This window comes from Ochlerotatus camptorhynchus, unplaced genomic scaffold (genome assembly GCF_037179485.1).
Source record: "Ochlerotatus camptorhynchus isolate MF236.1 unplaced genomic scaffold, CSIRO-AGI_Acam_v1.1 ptg000446l, whole genome shotgun sequence".
Taxonomy (NCBI): Eukaryota; Metazoa; Arthropoda; class Insecta; order Diptera; family Culicidae; genus Ochlerotatus; species Ochlerotatus camptorhynchus.
In genome coordinates this window covers 22,146-40,769 of record NW_027040932.1, presented here as the reverse complement: position 1 = coordinate 40,769, position 18,624 = coordinate 22,146, and the positions used below count along the sequence as shown (strand labels likewise).

The window sequence follows — 18,624 nt, the reverse complement described above, 5'->3', positions numbered from 1 at the left end:
CACGTACACATATATAGCGACGAACAATGAAAGGCATTTTTGGACATAGAATATTAAGTTGACGTTGCGGTATGTCCTGGTGAAGAGGAGCCCGAGCGGTTATGACACGGACTCACCATCGTCGCTGTCAGATGGGGCTTTTGTTGGATCAATATTTGTAGGTATTCTATGGAGAGAGCAAAGTAGGTGCGATCGTGAGGAAATGGCCACATGAGATACGCAAGATTATGTTTGTTGCTATTGATGCACGATACTAGAAGTGAGATTTATGAGCATTTGATGTCATACAGGATGGGTTAAGATAATGTATTGGAATGTTGCACCATGGGCTTAGTTTATGTGCCGGCTAGTTGCTATGAACAATTCAAAGTGTGCCAGATATAGCACAGATTTTGCCTCTAGGATCTAACTCAAATTTGAAATAATTTTTCATGGGTTGGTTGGAAATGCTACACTAGAGGGTGTCCCAGAATGTTTAAGCACAATTTAAAAAAAAAAAACGATAACGTAACTCTGTTTACAGCAAATTCGATTTTTTATTTCGTATTCATGTTCTCTATAGTATTGTCTTATAGCTAAACGTAGAGATCCGAGATCCGATCAGTTGTAAGCCAAGGAGCGGATTTTTGATCTCACGCTACTCAGCACAGATGCCTTTCCAACAATTTTGGATACTTTTTCCCAGTCGTTCGCAAACTGTGTAACGGAATCCGCTGCCTTTACATGTTTCCGCAAATATGCTTTGGTCAGGGCCCAAAAAGTTTCAATTGGCCTGGGCTGGAGACAGTTTGGCGGATTCATCTCCTTGGGTACGAATTGGACCTTGTTGGCTTTATACCAGGCTACCGTGTACTTGGAGTAATGAAACGATGCCAAATATTGCCAAAACAGTACTGAGACGTTGTGTTTGCGGATCATTGGTAACAGACGCTTGTTTAAACACTCATGCATGTAAACATCGGTTGTCATTGTCTCCGTTGTCTCAAACGGTTTGGAAAGCTTACCACACTCACAAATGGCTTGCCAAACCATAGCCTTTTTGCCGAATTTTTCGGTAAAAATCGACTAATCCGCGTCGTCCGCACTTCGGCCATCACGAACGGTGTAGTACTGGTCACCAGGAAGAGTTTTGTGATTAAATTTAACGTATGATTCATCGTCCATAATCACGCACACCGTTTTTCCGCACAGCAATTGGTTGTATAGCTTCCGAGCCCTCGGTTTGACGGATGCGGCTTGGTTTTCACTCCGCTTTGGCTTCTTCTGCTTCTTATACGTCTGTAGGCCCATTTTTTTCTTGGCCCGCTGGACGTTACTCTTCGAGGATCCCACTTTTTTAGACACGTCTCGAACCGAAGCACTGTTCTTGGAGTGAAAGCTTGCACGATTTTCCGGTCCAGATTTCGATCACCAGGGTTCGGGTTTCGTCAAGATTTTTGCTTGTCCTGGAAAGTTGCTTCATCACCATACTTCCGAATCGCGTTTCGAACGGCTCCGATGCTGACACCTACCAATTTCACACATTGACTCAGAACAATGATGGGGATAGTACACCATTTGTGCACGATCTGTTTGCGTTTTTCCGGAGAAATGCTTCACATTGTCACGGAAATGTCTTCTTCTTCTTTCCTTTATTTAACGTCGGTCTCTGTTTCGCAATCTAGTACCAATCATTGACGGCAATCGAATGTGCAGGAAGGCAGCTTCCACACCTGCGTAGGATATCGCACCCATTCAAACACATATTGGGCCGGGACAAATGGCTGTACTTCCATTCCGAAGGAAGACGTGACCAGAGATTTTTATGCTTCAGAAAAATCCCACCGACCTCGGCTGGGATTGAACCCAGACCCATTGGGGTGATAAAGCAGTCACGCTTACGCCACCGGCGCCGGCATGGAAATATAAAGAACTGACACTTGCGATACACGAAACTATTGGTCAAAATGTAAACAATGATTCAGCGTGATAATCAGCAGCAGAGGTGTTCTAAATTCGTGCTTAGACATTCTGGAACACCCTGTAATATCAACATGGAGCTTTAATATGATACAGGGTGGTAGTTCCGCTAGAGTACGGCAGTGTGAAAATTGAACAGAAGTTGAAATTGAGCGAAAGGCCACTAGTCGAACGCACACTCCTCTATCTAACCTACATCTACACTCAGGACCGAGACGACTATGCTGAGCGCTGGCTGGAGTAAGCACGACTGAGGCAGAGAAATTGGGGGCTTCCGCAGTACAATTCACGAGGCGTCTCGGTGGTGGTCCAGAAGCAGTAGAGGTAGTGGTTCGTACAAACGGTTTCAGAGATGTTGTTTGTTGGGAATGCTCAAATGATGCACGTACACCAAATTGTTGTTGTTTTTTTTTAAACTTTGTCTTCAATATTGGGGATTTTAATTCAAACCACCGCTCATGGAATAGTGTTCTAAGAAAACCCAATGGTAAAATACTACTTGATAATTGTTTTGCAGGCCACTACACTATTAAATATCCAAACAGCCCAACATGCTTTCCTTCAGTACCAGTTACCCATGCTGACTTCGGTTCGGACCACCATCATGAAACATTTGAAATTTGCTCAAACAAAACAGAACATTTTAAGAATATAACTTTGACCCAAATATTCCTTTGCAATCTAAAGATGTGATTAACAAGGATGCTATCAATTTTCAACAGATTTTGATGAAATATGCTTGTATTTGCTTATATATGTTTTAAGTCTAATACTTATTTTGTTTTAAATATATTTAGCAATGTCTCCCCAACACATTTTTAAATATTGATAAAGAAGAGAATACATTTCCGTTAACCTTCACCCAAATAAAAATAAGAGTAACTTTCTGATCGATTGAAACATGTTTTATCAAAATCATTAAAAAGGTAGCAACATCGGTTTTTTAGTTTTACAGAAAGGGTCGAAAACTTACGTGTTAATAATGCTTGATCTTTTCAATTGCTATAGTCGCTTCACTGCCATAATCTGAGGTAAAATTCAACTCAATTATTATATACGACAATCTTCAACTCTTGTTCCGTCTGAAAAATGCCCGTAGAAGACAATATCAAATAATACGTGACGTCACCATGAAAGTTATCTAGCGGGATCTAAATAAAAACTAATTAAAAGTTGATTCTCTACCCAAAGCATCAACATATTTGAAAATAATGTGTCGAGCTCCGAACCTTTTTTGGAAACTAAAAATAATTTCATCAATATTTTGCAATAACATGAAGATGTTGGCTACAGTAAACAGTTTACTTTTCGGACCTGTGTTTTCTCTGTCATCAGCTTTCTCACAATCAGATTTGATTGTTAGTTGAAGATAAACAGCATTGTAATTCTCGGCTGGAAAATTTCTGTTTACAGTTTTTAGAATGAATTTCCATTTCCACCCACACGCGCTGCTGCTGCTGGGCACTGATTAAATTTGTATTCCAATGAAAATAAACTGTTGGCGTATCGTTGGACTCTGGGATAGCAGAGCCAAATCTGCGAACAGCTGAAGCATTATCGTAACCGCACATATTTCAAACATTTGCATATGAAAATGTTCCCAGTTGCGAAACGGAATTTCCACCGATACCGCAATGAAAATACTTACCATCATTTAAACGAGTAATGGGAAAAAATGCAAATGAAGAGTGACAACCAAAAAAAAAAGCAACGACCGGGGTCCAAACGAAAGCGGTTTACCCTTTCGATTTAATTCGTAATGTAGAACCGGTACCGCCGGTTAGGAAAAGTTTTCTGATGAAAATTTAAGAGAGTCGCAAACAGCACACACGAATGTAGGAACTCGAGTATTTGATTTGAATAAAAGATCCTTGTCGAGCAGCTGTTTGCTAGCCAAGGGCAGGTTATGGTCTTGCTACGCTGCAAGGCAAGACATCCAAGAATATTTAATTTCCCATATCAGGAGAGTATATAAAAGCATCGATGCATGAGACATTGAACAGTGGAAAGCATCATATTCTCTGGAAAACATTCAGGGCATACGATTTTAATTATATCAAGGCAATCAGTTTAGAACAATGTCTGTCGCAAATAGGGATGTTTTGTAACACAGAGGATCTTCTTTATTGAATAATTCATATATTTTAGTGATCGACAGGCAACCAAAAGGTGGAACGGTCAAAAATTGGTCTACTCAAATTTGGCCAATATTTATTTAATCGTGCATTTAAAAAAAAAAACTTGAGCACCCCTCATTTTGTAGGTCTGTACGCAAGTGCCTCTTTTTGGTTTTTGTCATTTTCCACTCAGTTGTCAAAATGGCGTCGGAGTAAGAGGAACAACGTATCAAAAATTTTGCTCGCGCATAAGCGAAATACCAATTATTCCCACGCAGATTGACTTCGTCAGAAATTTGATAGCGTTATAACGAACGATGATATATACGTCAAGGTGAATTTCAAGCAGCTCCCAGGTCAAGAGTTTACACGTTAAGTTTAAGCAGAAAAAGTTGTCAAAGTTGCCGAAAAAATACTTGGTTTGACAGGCGATTTGCATCTATGGGCTGAAAAGCTTAAATTTTCGTGACAACTTCAACCAAGTGCTGTTTTGGCCAGACCTCGCTTCCTGTCATTACGGAAAAGTGGCTCAGGAGCGGTATACCGCCAACAACGTGCAAGTCGTATCCAAGGACCAAAATCCTCCAAACTCGCCGGAGCTGCACCCAATTGAAAAAATATTGGAAAATGGTTAAGCGGAACTCAAGAAAACTCAGAAAACAGTTGGAAATGAGAAACAGTTCAAAGCAAATTGACGTTCAGCATCAAATAAGGTTGATACAACAGCTGTACAAAATCTTATGGAATGTGGGAAACGTAAAGCCCGACAGTTCGCATTTGGAAAATCGGACGCCTCATTGAACTTCAAAAATAAATAAAGTTTGATAATTTATTCAATAGTATAATCAGTGTGCACTTAATCATGATTGACCAATTTTTGACCCTTTAGGGTGCTTCATTTTGATTAAAAAAAAAATGAATTTCTGATAGCCCTCATTTCAGTTCGATTCATAACCCTAAAATATGAGCCTACGCAAAATAGGGTAAGATTGATGAAGGTTTTGGTGAATTGACGTTTGTATAAAAAATTTGTGAATTAGTATGATAAATTATTGATTTTCACTTGCATTGCTCTAACTTCGGTTGTAGTAGTTCAAACGTCGACAAAAAAAATGTGGTTGTAATGGAAATGATCATTTCTCGTTCTGCTAGCGAATGAGCAACATAAGGGCCTGTTGTCTCGTCACATGGCATAGCTTTAAAAGGGTTTTTCACCGCGAAAAGTTTTTTTTTTCTGAAAGCGGTTTTTGTGCCTCAGGTGACTCGCGCATTACATAAGGAAGCAGCCGATCCTGGCGAAGCCTACGATCGGACTGTCCATCTTTAACCCGCTCGAAGATATCAAATTGATCTTGCCGCAGCCATAGTCAGCAGCAAGAGTCGTGTAATACACATACGGCAAACGGCAACTACACGGACGGTGTGTACAACTGGAAACAATAGCCAGCAGTAAGCAGTGAGCTATAGCACGGAGGTATGTACGACAGGCATGCATTGTGGTAGAGCAGCAACAGTATAGGCAATAGAAACGGGTAAATAGCAGCACGTATCTGTTTTTTGTATTCCCATTCCTCTAAATGTTTGCTTGTGAACCGTCTCTCTCTCTCCCAGTGGAATCGTTCCACATAGGGTGGTTCATAAATAAAAAGAGTAAAATAATAATTTCTTTTTGACGACTATTTTCGATTTCTAATGGATGGTTCAAAGGGGGCAGTAAGCCTCCCAATGATAAACTCAGAAAGTGCCATTGTCAGGCGTCCTCTGCCTTGCCTTGGGCTGTCTATTTTTGGCAGAAACAGAAAACCCTAAACTTCTTAGGGATTAAAAGAACATTGACGCTTCGTTTCCCGGGGACCGAATTTCATCAGGTCAATCGGAACAAACTGCGCCTACATATAAAATCGCGAATGATATTGCTGATGACGTTTACATCCCATCTCGAGATGTGGAGATAGACGGCGCACAGTGGTGCCAAGGGTATCAAAACACGCGCTTTTTTATTTACGCTGAAATGGTTGATTAAAGGTACTAGATGTCTTCTGAGAAGTTTCTCGGGTTATAACACTCCTTCTTATGGTTAAAGAAAATTAAAGATTAATCCACCTAAAAGTGAGATGCAAAAATTTTTTTTTTTAATATGATGAGATACAAAATAATTGTGCTGGGCAAAGCTGTAGGAAACATTACTGTGAACAACTTTGCTGAAAATTATATCTTTCTATCTCTTATAACTGCTGATATATAAAGGTTTTTTTGTGGAGACATCGTTAAAATCAGTTTTGTATCTTTAACTTTTTCTAAAATATTTCTACATGTCTGGCATGTTCTACAAAGACGTTAGAAATATTAAATTACATATCTTTTCAGAAGAATGCAAATTGCTATCATTAATATTTGAAATGTAATTTACATTTTTTTTGTTGAAAATTACCCAACTTCCAATACCAATAACTTCATAACGGGCAAAAATGAACAGGCCATTCTTTGAGCAATTGAAAGTACAAGAAAATGCAATAAAATGGCGAAGAAACCAGACCGCCCCCACGTGACCCTTAACCGAAATACTTGCATTGAAACTTGTCACTTTTCAGAATTTGAAATGGAGATTTTGTGAAACCACGGGACTGCTGTCGAGTAGGTGTGAAAAGAGGCATACAAATGAATAACCAAGCAACCTGGGTTATTTATAGTGACTAACAAAATGACTCGGGATCAAAACGTCAAACGAAATTAACTGCGAGAGGTTTGAAAGCTACGGAATAGAAACGGGGTGAAAGTGATTTCTTCGTTTCAATACTCATTGGGCAACTGTCTGAAGAGGTCCAGGAAAGCAGAAACAAAGAAAGCAAGCAATACAGAACCCACCACACAAGAAAGTTTTCCAGAGAAGCCAAGAATACAGATCTTCTACCGATCCGTTAATTTCCAACATGAAGGAACCACCGAAAAACAAAAGTGACGTGTGCTCCGGGGATGCTCAGCAACTTTTGGCCATCGCAGATGACAACGACGAGAACAGTGATGCAAACACTCTTTGAGATTCGTAAAATTTGAATCGGAACGTAATGAACATTAAACATGAATGGTTTTGGTATTGTTTATTGACAAATCGAAAATATTTAAAGTACATAAGCGATTCAGTCAAGGGTCGTTTGGGGTGGTCTGGTTTTGATCCCAAGTCATTTTTTTAGTCATTAGAAATAACCCAGGTTGCTTGGTTATTCATTTGTATGCCTCTTTTCACACCTACTCGATAGCAGTCCCGTGGTACAGAATAGGGGTGAAAATCTCCATTTCAAATTCTGAAAAGTGACAAGTTTCAATGCAAGTATTTCGGTTACGGGTCACGTGGGGCGGTCTGGTTTCTTCACCATTTTATTGCATTTTCTTGTACTTTCAATTGCTCAAAGAATGGCCTGCTCATTTTTGCCCGTTTAGAAGTTATTGGTATTGGAAGTTGGGTAATTTTCAACCAAAAAAGGTAAATAACTTTTCAAATATTAATGATAGCAATTTGCATTCTTCTGAAAAGATAGGGGAATTTACGTATTCTCGGCAACCTAAGCAGCGACCTTCTTTCTATAGCCCTTTTCTCTAAGGAACGCACACATATGCAGTATTGGTTTGTTTACAATCTTTTGTTGCCAGCTGCTCTAACAATTTCAGTCGAAAGAATTGTCAAAAACTGTTTTGAAACGCTTTTACAAAGCTCCAATCTTCTCTAGTGAGAGCGAGTATTGTCGGCAACCAGTTTTTCTTCGGCAACCGTTCCATTTGAACTGCATGTAAATCTGCTGTTCTATTATCGGCAACTCGAAATCAGCTACAATTTGTAGTGCGTGTGTTTCATTTCAAGAAAACCTTGCTAGATTGCTTTTTCTCAGTGGTAAAAGTATAGTCAAATTGAAGCTGAAAGCATAAAGAATCGTTTGCATGCATTCAGCGAAGTGTTTTCGTAAGAAAATCCAGTGAAAATAGTGTTTCAATTTGGGTTGCCGAAAATAGTCTGGCATGCCGAAGCCGTCATTTCCCCTATGTAATTTAATATTTTTAACATCTTTGTAGAACATGCCAGACAAATAGAAATATGTTAGAAAAAGTTACAGATACAAAACTGATTTTAACGATGTCTCCACAAAAAAATCTTTATATATCAGCAGTTATAAGAGATAGAAAGATATAATCTTCGGCAAAGTTGTTTACAGTAATGTTTTCTACAGCTTTGTCGAACACAATTATTTTGTATCTCATCATATTAAAAAAATAAATTTTGCATCTCACTTTTATGTGGATTAATCTGTAATTTTCTTTTGCCATACGAAGGAGTGTTGTAACCCGAGAAACTTCTCAGAAGACATCTAGTACCTTTAATCAACCATTTCAGCGTAAATAAAAAAGCGCGTGTTTTGATACCCTTGGCACCACTGTGCGGCGTGGTCTCTGCAGTGAACCTGACGTGTGATGACGTCATGGAAGGTATGGAGTGCCTTCAAAATGCTGCTACATCTACCGTGGACATTCCATTAATCCAAATGTTTCTTCGAAAGCGTGGTTCAAAGGTCTGGATGTAAGTCGGAGATTCATTCGCGTGATGTCAACACGAGGTAGACAACCCTTCCGTGAAGTAAGAGATTTATTGGGAACCCGTGATCTTCCCAACATGCAGGCGATCTATGAATTATTTTGTTTGTCTGATGTTACACACTTAATCTAGCTCGGTAAAATCTCCAACAGCCGATTACCTCGGCATTTATTTTTGCTGATATCTCTGCAAAATATCTGTTTGTTAGCTGATATCTCAGGAAAATGTTATTTGTTAGCTGAGTCTCGGCAATTGTATTACTGAATCTCAGCAAAATTAATTGCAGAACTACTCGGCTGTTGGAATCCCGGCGAAAAAAATTAAGTGTTTGATGTGACCATCCCTTCCTTTCCACACATTTTCCAGCCATGGTGTCCCAGTCTTATTATCCACCAGTTTCTGTGCTACTTGCTCCTACCCAGCCAGCATTTGATCAACCGTTCGAGAGCAGTATCTGAAGGAGGCTTCAGAAACCAGTTTCCTACCTAGATCCTTCCAATGGAAATTGTTACCCATTAACCTCGAGCCCGCCACGAATAATTGGTACCCAATACTAACGTACTAACGTAGATTACTGCTGTTTAAAATGTTAATTAAAAATTACGGATTTTTGGCTCTGCAAAGTGTCACACATGACTGAGCCTAGTAAATAAATGAACTAGTTAAAAAATGGCAAGGTTGTCGTTGTTTTTGTTTTGCACATATTCACATGGCACATTGCACATATTTTTTCGCATTACTAACTTTCTTGATATGCTGTCAAACTGATCGTAACAACAAAACACTTTTTGATCATTGCCATATCAAGCATAGTTAGAACGATACAGTAATTTTTGAAATTCTTTCATAGTAATTCACATTCAAATTTCAAATCATTTTCGCGACCTCTAAACCTTCGTGAATCTATTCACACAGGTACATATTTTTTGGGGCAGTCATACGAACTGAAGGATGGTCTATCAGAAATTCATATTTTTTTCAAAATGATGCACCGTGGTTAATGTACATAGGTATATCAAAGTTGTTTCTGTGACATATGACAAAAAAAGCTCATACGCATAAAAGTAGAGGTCATAAACTATCAATCTTAGATATTTATTTTATACGATTTACGAAGGCATCAGTATATTATTATTTGATCTATCCATTATCCATGCCTATTAAGCACAACCCGCACTTAGTCTTTCTTAATCTAGCGCAGCTTAGCACCAAAGGGAATGTTATTATTATAGATAGCTTCCAAATTTATTTAAATTTCCGTACGTACCATAAGATTTGATAAAGAGAAACAAATTGTTGAGATATTTTTAAAAATCTTACACTGCTTATTGACGCCAAACGCGGCCTACGGATTCTGGACTCGGCCTAACGCATTGAAATGCCATTGAAACGCCAATGAATTTACTTCTTCGGCCTATCGGACGAAGATAAAGATTGATTCGGTCAGAGTGCTTCATTTGTATTTGAGAATATTGGGTGCAAACATTCATATCACGCGTTCTTATTGCCTTCGTTCGGTAGCATTTAAACTAAAGTATCGTACCAAACGCATAACTTCCACATCAGCATGCAATGTTGTGGTTTCAACCTCAGTCGTGCGAGCAAAGACCTATTCTCGCAAGGCAAGGCTGTATTCGTTTGTTCAAATTGCCGGGATAAAATGAATGGCAGAAGTGTGAAACAGTATTTTACTGATGATCTCGCACACGACACGACTCCGTCACCTGATGGCTTACCGGCTCAGGTTTAACAACTGTTCAACTTGGTGGAATCGCTGAGTGATAAAGTTGACAAGTGCATTTCCATGGATATTCCTGCTGAGCGACCATCGAATCGATCAAGGAAGGGAAATGCCTGGCCCAGACTTGGTGTTAAACGTCGTCGTGGTAATGAAGGTGGACCGATTGGCACTTCTTCTGTGCGTGGGACCAATGCAATTGATCTCAGTGACTTGTCTGTACCGTGTCTAACACCACCGATCTCCCCTCCAAAGCTCTGGCTCTACCTGTCCGGATTACACCCGTTAATAACTGCTGAGGACATTCAAAAAATTACTTCTCGCTGCTTGGATCTAACAACACCTGCTGACGTCGTGCGTCTCGTTCCCAAGGAAGTGGATATGACGAAGCTGACTTTCATTTCCTTCAAAGTTGGCTTGGATCCATCGCTGAAAGAACTAGCTCTCGACGCTTCTACGTGGCCTGATGGGATATTATTCCGTGAATTCACCGACTACTCAAAAAACCAGTCTGGATCCAACGGCAATCCACTGACAAATACTTAAGGCTCTATCATGTGGACGGTGGAAACCCTAGGGTTAGCACCATTATCAATAATCATTCTTTGCGACATTCTGTGGACGGTGGAAACCCTAGGGTTTCCACCAGAGGTGAGTATCTGTACCATTCACCAAATATTCCCGCGCCAAATATTTCCATGTTGCAGAACACGACCCGTGACGCTAGTCGTTTATGGGTTTATTACCAAAACGTACGTGGACTGCGCACCAAGATCGACGACTTTTACTGCAACGTCCTGGGGTGCAATTTTGACGTCATCATTTTAATCGAGACGGGGCTTAACGAGGCTATCAATTCGACGCAGCTTTTCGGAAGCAACTACAATGTGTACCGATGTGACCGAAGTCATATAAACAGCAGCAAATCTCGTTTCGGAGGGGTTCTAATTGCCGTACATCATCGTTTCATCAGTAGCAGTGTCGTTGCAACGAGCGGAGAAACGATAGAACAAGTGTGTGTATCGACGAGGATTGGATCCAAGCGACTATTGCTGTGTGCAATTTACGTTCCTCCAGACAAGAGCAAGGATCTCAGCGTTTTGAATGGGCATATTGAATCGATCCAAGAGCTTTGTAACAGTGACTCTGACAGCGATTGCTTGCTGGTATGCGGTGACTACAATCAACCTGGGATATCCTGGAGTTGGGCTGATGGCGAGATTCGACCTGTGAACTCTGTTCCTTTACCAGTTGCTAGCTCATTCTTGATTGATGGCATGAATTTCCACAACCTGCATCAGAGAAATCTCGAGCGCAACCACTTAGGACGCATCCTGGATTTGTTCTTTTGCCATACGGACTTTCCTGTGGAAATCTCGAGATCTGTTTCACCACTCTTGCCAGTTGATCTTCATCATCCGCCACTAGTCGTCTGCTTACCATCTCTAGTTGATGACGGTGCACTGCTGCTGAATGCGAGTGATGAGCTTGCGTTAGACTATAGCAAGATTGATTTCGATGTTCTAATGGACTTCCTTTCCGTCACTGACTGGGATCTTCGTTTCGATGGACTGAATGCTGATGAAATGGCTGAAACGTTGTGTGCTGTGCTAAATAATTGGATGGATACAAACGTACCGATTCGTCGGCCTGCTGTTTCTCCTGCGTGGAGCACCGCTTTGCTACGAAAACTAAAACGAAAAAGAAATGCTTCGCAACGTAGACTTCGGCGATACCGTTCCCTGGCAAATAAGCGTAGTTTTCACTTGGCGTGTAACGAGTACCGTAATCTAAACTCTTCGCTCTACAAATCGTACGTTTTACGAGTGCAAACTAATTTAAGGCGAAACCCCAAGAGCTTTTGGAGCTATGTAAACTCGAAGAGGAAAAATTCAACAATGCCTGCAAGCGTTTTTTTCAATGACGTTGAATCGTCGATAGGCGGGGAGAAATGTGAGCTTTTTGCTGCTCATTTTTCGTCGGTTTTTGCCGCAGAATCCATCACCTCGACTGAACTTGTCTCGGCTGCTTCGGATGTGCCTTCAAACCTTGTTGACATAAACACTTTTGAAATAACGCCCGTTATGGTAACTAATGCCGCCAAGAAAATGAAATGTACCTTCTCGCCTGGACCAGATGGCATTCCTTCTGCAGTGTATTGTCGTACCATTGGAGCGCTTGTTGAACCGCTTTGCAGAATCTTCAACAAATCTTTTGTAGAGTCGAAATTTCCTGCAATCTGGAAAGAGTCATTTATGGTTCCGGTACACAAGAAAGGAGATAAACGTGACGTTAAAAACTACAGAGGAAATACTAATCTCTCTGCAGCATCAAAACTGTTTGAGATAATTGTGAGTGGTTTCATTCTTGAGCACACCAAATGCTATATCTCTAGTGACCAACATGGCTTCATGCCTGGACGATCGGTTACCACAAATCTTCTAGATTTTACCACGACATGTTTTGAGCAACTGGAAAATGGGGCACAAATAGACGTCATCTACACTGATCTAAAAGCAGCGTTTGATACGATCAACCATGACATTATGTTGGCAAAGCTATCCAAACTCGGTGCGTCGGACCGTTTGACTTCGTGGTTGTGTTCCTACTTGACTGACAGGTCTCTGCGAGTGAAACTCGATTCCAGTACTTCCTCGTATTACACGAACTCGTCAGGTGTACCACAGGGTAGCAATCTTGGCCCGTTGCTGTTTGTGTTGTACATCAACGACGCACTTCTTCTACTTGGAGATGGCTGTAAGCTTGCGTATGCCGATGACCTAAAGCTATACTTCGTGGTGCGGACTGCTGAGGATTGCATTCGTCTTCAATCGGTATTGGATCTGTTCGTTGATTGGTGTCGTCGGAATAAGCTTACCCTCAGCATTCCTAAATGTATGGTAATGTCGTATTACCGCATCAGGCAGCCAATTGTTTTTGACTATGCCATCAACGGTGTGGTTCTTCAAAGAACCGACCAGTTCAGCGATCTTGGTGTTCTACTGGACCATAAGTTGACGTTCAACCTGCACCGCTCTGCTCTGATCACAAAGGCGAATCGCCAGCTAGGTTTTGTGTCGAAAATATCGAAGGACTTCATTGACCCACACTGCCTGAAAGCTCTCTATTGCTCACTTGTGCGACCAATCCTGGAAAATGCCTCCTTGGTCTGGTTTCCTCATCAGTTGACCTGGAGCTTGAGGATCGAAAGTGTTCAGCGCAAGTTTATCAGGATAGCATTACGTAATCTACCATGGCGTGATCCGCAAAATCTCCCGCCGTATTCTGATCGCTGCAATCTGCTGAGCTTGGATACTCTGGAATGCCGACGGAAAAATCAGCAAGCAGTTTTTGCTGCCAAGCTATTGAATGGTGAGGTCGACTGCTCGAGGCTTCTCTCGCTGTTGGATATCCGAGTACCACCGAGAACATTACGAAGTGGTACCCTTCTCCAACCGCGGTACCATCGAACGGCGTTCGGTTACAACGAACCACTAACAACTATGATGCGTACGTTTACGGCTGTCGAAGAATTATTCGAATTTGGGGAATCTTCATCTCGCTTTTTGGCACGGATTAGAAACACTTTAATTGTTTTAGCTTTAAGGTTGTTTCATGTAGACAATAGTCCGATGAATAAAATTAAATAATAATAATAATAATAATAATAATAATAATAATAATAATAATAATAATAATAATAATTTATACTCTTCGGAGTATTTAAACACCCTCCAAAAGCGCGCTTCTTTGACAGTCAAAACCAGATTCCTTAGCAACTAAAATAAGCAATGACACCGATAATAACCATGCATGAGAACCCTAGTCTTAACCACATCAAACTAGGGATCAATCGAATAGAATATTAGGAATCACATAGATGAACACTAACTAGCTCAGTTTTTCCTTGTTTCAAGATCATCCTCGGTGGACAAAGTCGTGTCTTGTCACTATCAACAAGGCATAAAAATTAACAAGGACTAAGATGTGTACCTAGGATTACTGAAAAAATCATAGTTTGAAGTAGTCAAGACTAGGAATCGGTGGTAGATCTTACATACATCCCATAACGTACCACGAAAAGGTGATCTACCCACGTTACGGGGCAAATGTGTACTATTGATTCTGTATTTCCAGGGAATCCGAGAAAATTTTTAACCCGGGAGATTTTCTAGACAGGACCGAAGAATTGAGCCAGACTCGATTATCCGAGGGTTCGATTATCCGCAGTGCCAATAATTTTCATCATCTATGAAATTGTCCTTGATAAGCAGCAACAAAAAATGGCTTGTAAGGTGATTCGATTATCTGGAGTGGAATTTTTTTCAAGCCTCCGGACAATCGAGTCCGACCAGTACCGTGCCATGCCGAGGCCTATTTTCGCTTGTCTATGATTCTGCTTGTCTGAGGAGTAAACTTTCCCCACAACTTTAGATAAAATGAAAATGAATTACTTCCTTTATTATCACACTAGACTAGCCAAAGCCAGTCCGAAGAATCCTCCGACACCATCTGCACCAAATAGGCACGACATGATTTAACCGTCTTTCCAGCTTAAATCATACATCACGTCCACGCTTGGAAGCTTCCCTCGCATTCTGCTTATAGTGCTCGACTGGTTGGTAGGAATTAGACCTGTGCGCCGCCATGCCACGCCGCCGCCGCCATTGTAATGGCTATTGGTCGATGCAATAAATCCATCAATTACGCTGCTAAATTTTAGAAGAAGTATTTCTCGCAAACTGCACCAAAGTGGAACACATATTAAACTTTAAGACGAATAAGAATTTAAAAACAGTATCTTTAATTGGCGGAAAAAGTTACTAGGACAATAATGGTAATGCTACAGCTAGCGTGGTCAGGTCATTTTCAGAAAAATCTGTGCCAGTTAAAATATAAAATCTAGAAACATCTGGAATGCTAAAAAAATCCTGTTTAACATAAAGGGTATTGAAATCAAAGTGATGTGCCAATCTCCCGTAAAAATCGGTCAGTACATGATCATCTGGAATTTATTCAAAGTACCAGAATGTTTATGAATGACATGCATTGCTAAAATCATCAAAAAGTTAAGAAAAGTACTGATACAGTGTGCCCATAAAGTTTTAATATTAATTACGCAGCATTTCAAAAAATAAAAAAATGCGGGAAATATTTTTAGAATTGTTTAAAAAAACTGTAACTTTAAAAAAAAAGAATGAGATGCAAACCCTTATAAAAATAACCATAAAAGAGAGCTTAACGACGTGTTCGGGGTATCGTCCAAACCATTTGTGGGATAGTTTACCCATCCGGGATTCAGTTCGTTTATGGTATTTGTTTATTAGGGAAGATTCGGGCAGCTTTGATGGAATGGATTTTTTGTAACTAATAGTCGATGCAGTCCATACTATTTGATGCAATACTAGAATATGTCTTAAAGATTTTATTAAATTTAAATAATTGTTGATCAGAGTTACAACACCCAGTAGACCAGTAGGCAATCCGGCATCTTGGAGTACAGCGAGAGCTTCCGACAGCGCCCCTTTCTGTCCTCTGTGTCTGCCTTCGGAATTCCTCCAGACAACGACGACCTACCGATCAACAGCACACTCTCCTGGGAAGAACTCGTGTTCGCTCTCAGTCGGAGCAACGGGAACTCGGCCGGACCGAACGAAATCGGCTACCCGCTGCTAAAACGCCTTTCACCCGAAGGCAAAACGAAACTTCTCGACCTTTACAACCAACTCTGGACCGCTGAAGAATACCCGGAAAACTGGAGAGAAAGCCTCGTTATACCGTTACCGAAAACCAATGTCGGGACCAAGGACATCATTGGCTTCCGTCCCATTGCACTGACCTGCTGCATGGCCAAAGTCCTGGAGCGGATCGTCAACAAGAGGCTGAAGCAATATCTTGACCATCGGCAGCACGCCTTTAGGCAAGGGAATGGCACCTCCACCTACTTCGCCACTCTTGGGAAGTCCTGAAGGAGGCAAAGAACCAACGTCATCACGCGGAGATCGTCTCGCTGGACATCTCCAAAGCGTTCAACCGAGCATGGGCACCAGCTGTATTGAAGAAGCTTGGTGATTGGGGCCTGAAAGGACACATCCTTCACTTCGTCCGGAAATTTCTGACCGACCGATCTTTTCGGGTTTCGGTCGGAAACGTGCAATCCGGAAGCTACAGTGAGGAAACCGGAGTGCCACAGGGTTCGGTGATTGCGGTCACCCTCTTCCTGGTGACCATGAATGGAGTCTTTGACCAACTACCCAAGAACGTTTACATCCTCGTCTACGCGGATGACGTCCTCATAGTAACGGTGGGTCCCACCCTGCAGAGGACGAAACTGAGAGCGCAAGCGGCAGTCTCCTCGCTGGTCAGATGGGCTGACTCTGTTGGTTTCCAGCTTTCCGCCGGCAAGAGTGTGCGCTGCCATATATGTATCACCAGGCATCGCAACAACGGACAGCCCATCATGATTAAAAAATTAAGTAATACCGACCAAAAACACCGTGAGGGTCTTGGGAGTGCTCCTCTGTCGCAGTCGGTTCAACCTGATTAAGACCATCTCCCGCCCCCACCGATCCAACAATCGCGAAATCCGCTTCCGCGTAGTTCGAGCCATCATAGACAGTCACCTACGGTGTTGAGATTACATGCCTTGCCGCCAAGAAAGCCGTCCAGATTCTGGAACCGGTGTACAGACTACGTTCGAACAGTCTCCGGTCTCCTGCCCTCTACCCCGGCCGACGCTGCATGCGTTGAAGCCAGTATCCTACCTTTTAGGCTCGTTTTCACCGCAGCTACTACTCCGCTGCCTTTCTCGCTAAAACGTCGGGAAACAATAGGATCGTTCTCCTCGACGAGGCGAACCGACTCCTCCGCACGGCCGCCGACGTAGATCTTCCTCCAGTGACCAGGGTCCACTGGCACGGAGACAAAAGTTGGCAATCGCACAAGATCAAAATTGACAGCTTCAGGGCAGGAGACAACTCGCTGGCTTTACGCCGGACAGTTGTCGAAACTCTCAGGGCGCACTACAAAGGTTATGAAGTTAGGTACACCGACGGATATCTCTCCAGGAGCGGAGTGGGAATGGAGGTCTCCGGAGATGGTCTGCTTGTGAGCAGATCGCTCCCGACCCAATGCTTGGTGTTCTCAGCTGAGGCAGCGGCCATTCTCCACGCGGTTAAGCTACCGGCCAACCGGCAGGACTCACACAGCGTGATATTGGCCCTAACAATAGAAACACCGAAGCATCCGTGGATCCAAGGGACGGTAAAGCACGCGCCGCCCAACACAGTATTCATGTGGGTACCCGGTCACTGCGGGATCCAAGGGAACGTAATAGCCGACCGACTCGCCGGCTCAGGCCACACCGGACCCAGGTCCACCGGCAATGTACCGCTTCAAGATGTCAAAAAGTAGATCAAGCGGACGATTCGGAGAGCCTGGGACATCGAGTGGAGGAACAAAAGGATACACCACCTTCGGAAGATCAAGGCGACCACCGGAACCTGGAAAGATTGACCAAACTTAAGAGAACAACGAGTGGTGTCAAGGCTGTGCACTGGGCACAGCAGAGTCTCCCACAACTTCGGAGGAACACCGTTCCGGAGGACCTGCGAAACCTGCGGAGTGCCAGCCACCGTGGAGCACATCCTCGTGAACGGTGCGAAGCTGGAGGACCTTCGGGCTTCCTTCGGCTTGGAGTCAATCAGCATTCGGAACCTGTTGGGCGATAAGACCCCGGCAGCAGCCGCCCTCATCACCTTCCTAAAGGAGGAGAAACTTTACCACAATATCTGAGTGTTTCTTGTTTGTATTTCCGTTTTGTTGGTCCTTTTGGCAGTTTTCTACACTTGAAGGTCTTCTTTTCAGTAAGCAAAATCGGTCGCCACTAGGCCACCGAGCTCCTTTTATCACAAAACAATTACGATCAAGCTTCCGTTCAACTTGTTGTTATCCCAGCGGCGACCTCACCGACGACGACAAAAAAAAATGCTCTTAGGAGGATTGGATATAAACGATAATGCGGGTAGCTTTGACAGAATACAATTATTAAATTTACTCTCTGCGCCTTTTCTGAATTGGAAACATTGGTTGCATATTGTAGATCAGGGCATTTCCGTTGATTTGGTATATAGTTTTTATATTGTATGTGGTACATATTTCATAAAAATATTAAAATTCAATTTTCTTGTTTATCGCCTGTTGGAAAAAGCACTCAAATAATCACTTTT

At 42.0% G+C, this 18,624-nt stretch overlaps 1 protein-coding gene across 1 annotated transcript in view; it reads left to right on the top strand.

Moving 5' to 3' along the window:
• Positions 1-18,126, top strand: part of LOC135711951 (uncharacterized) — a 137,007-nt gene extending 118,881 nt beyond the window's left edge. Inside the window, exons 4-6 of the mRNA XM_065234925.1 lie at positions 15,868-16,316; positions 17,185-17,691; positions 17,754-18,126. Of these exons, the coding sequence (XP_065090997.1) occupies positions 15,868-16,316; positions 17,185-17,691; positions 17,754-18,126 (1,329 nt within the window). The remainder of the gene's footprint in view (positions 1-15,867; positions 16,317-17,184; positions 17,692-17,753) is intronic.
• The last annotated feature ends 498 nt before the right edge of the window (positions 18,127-18,624 follow it).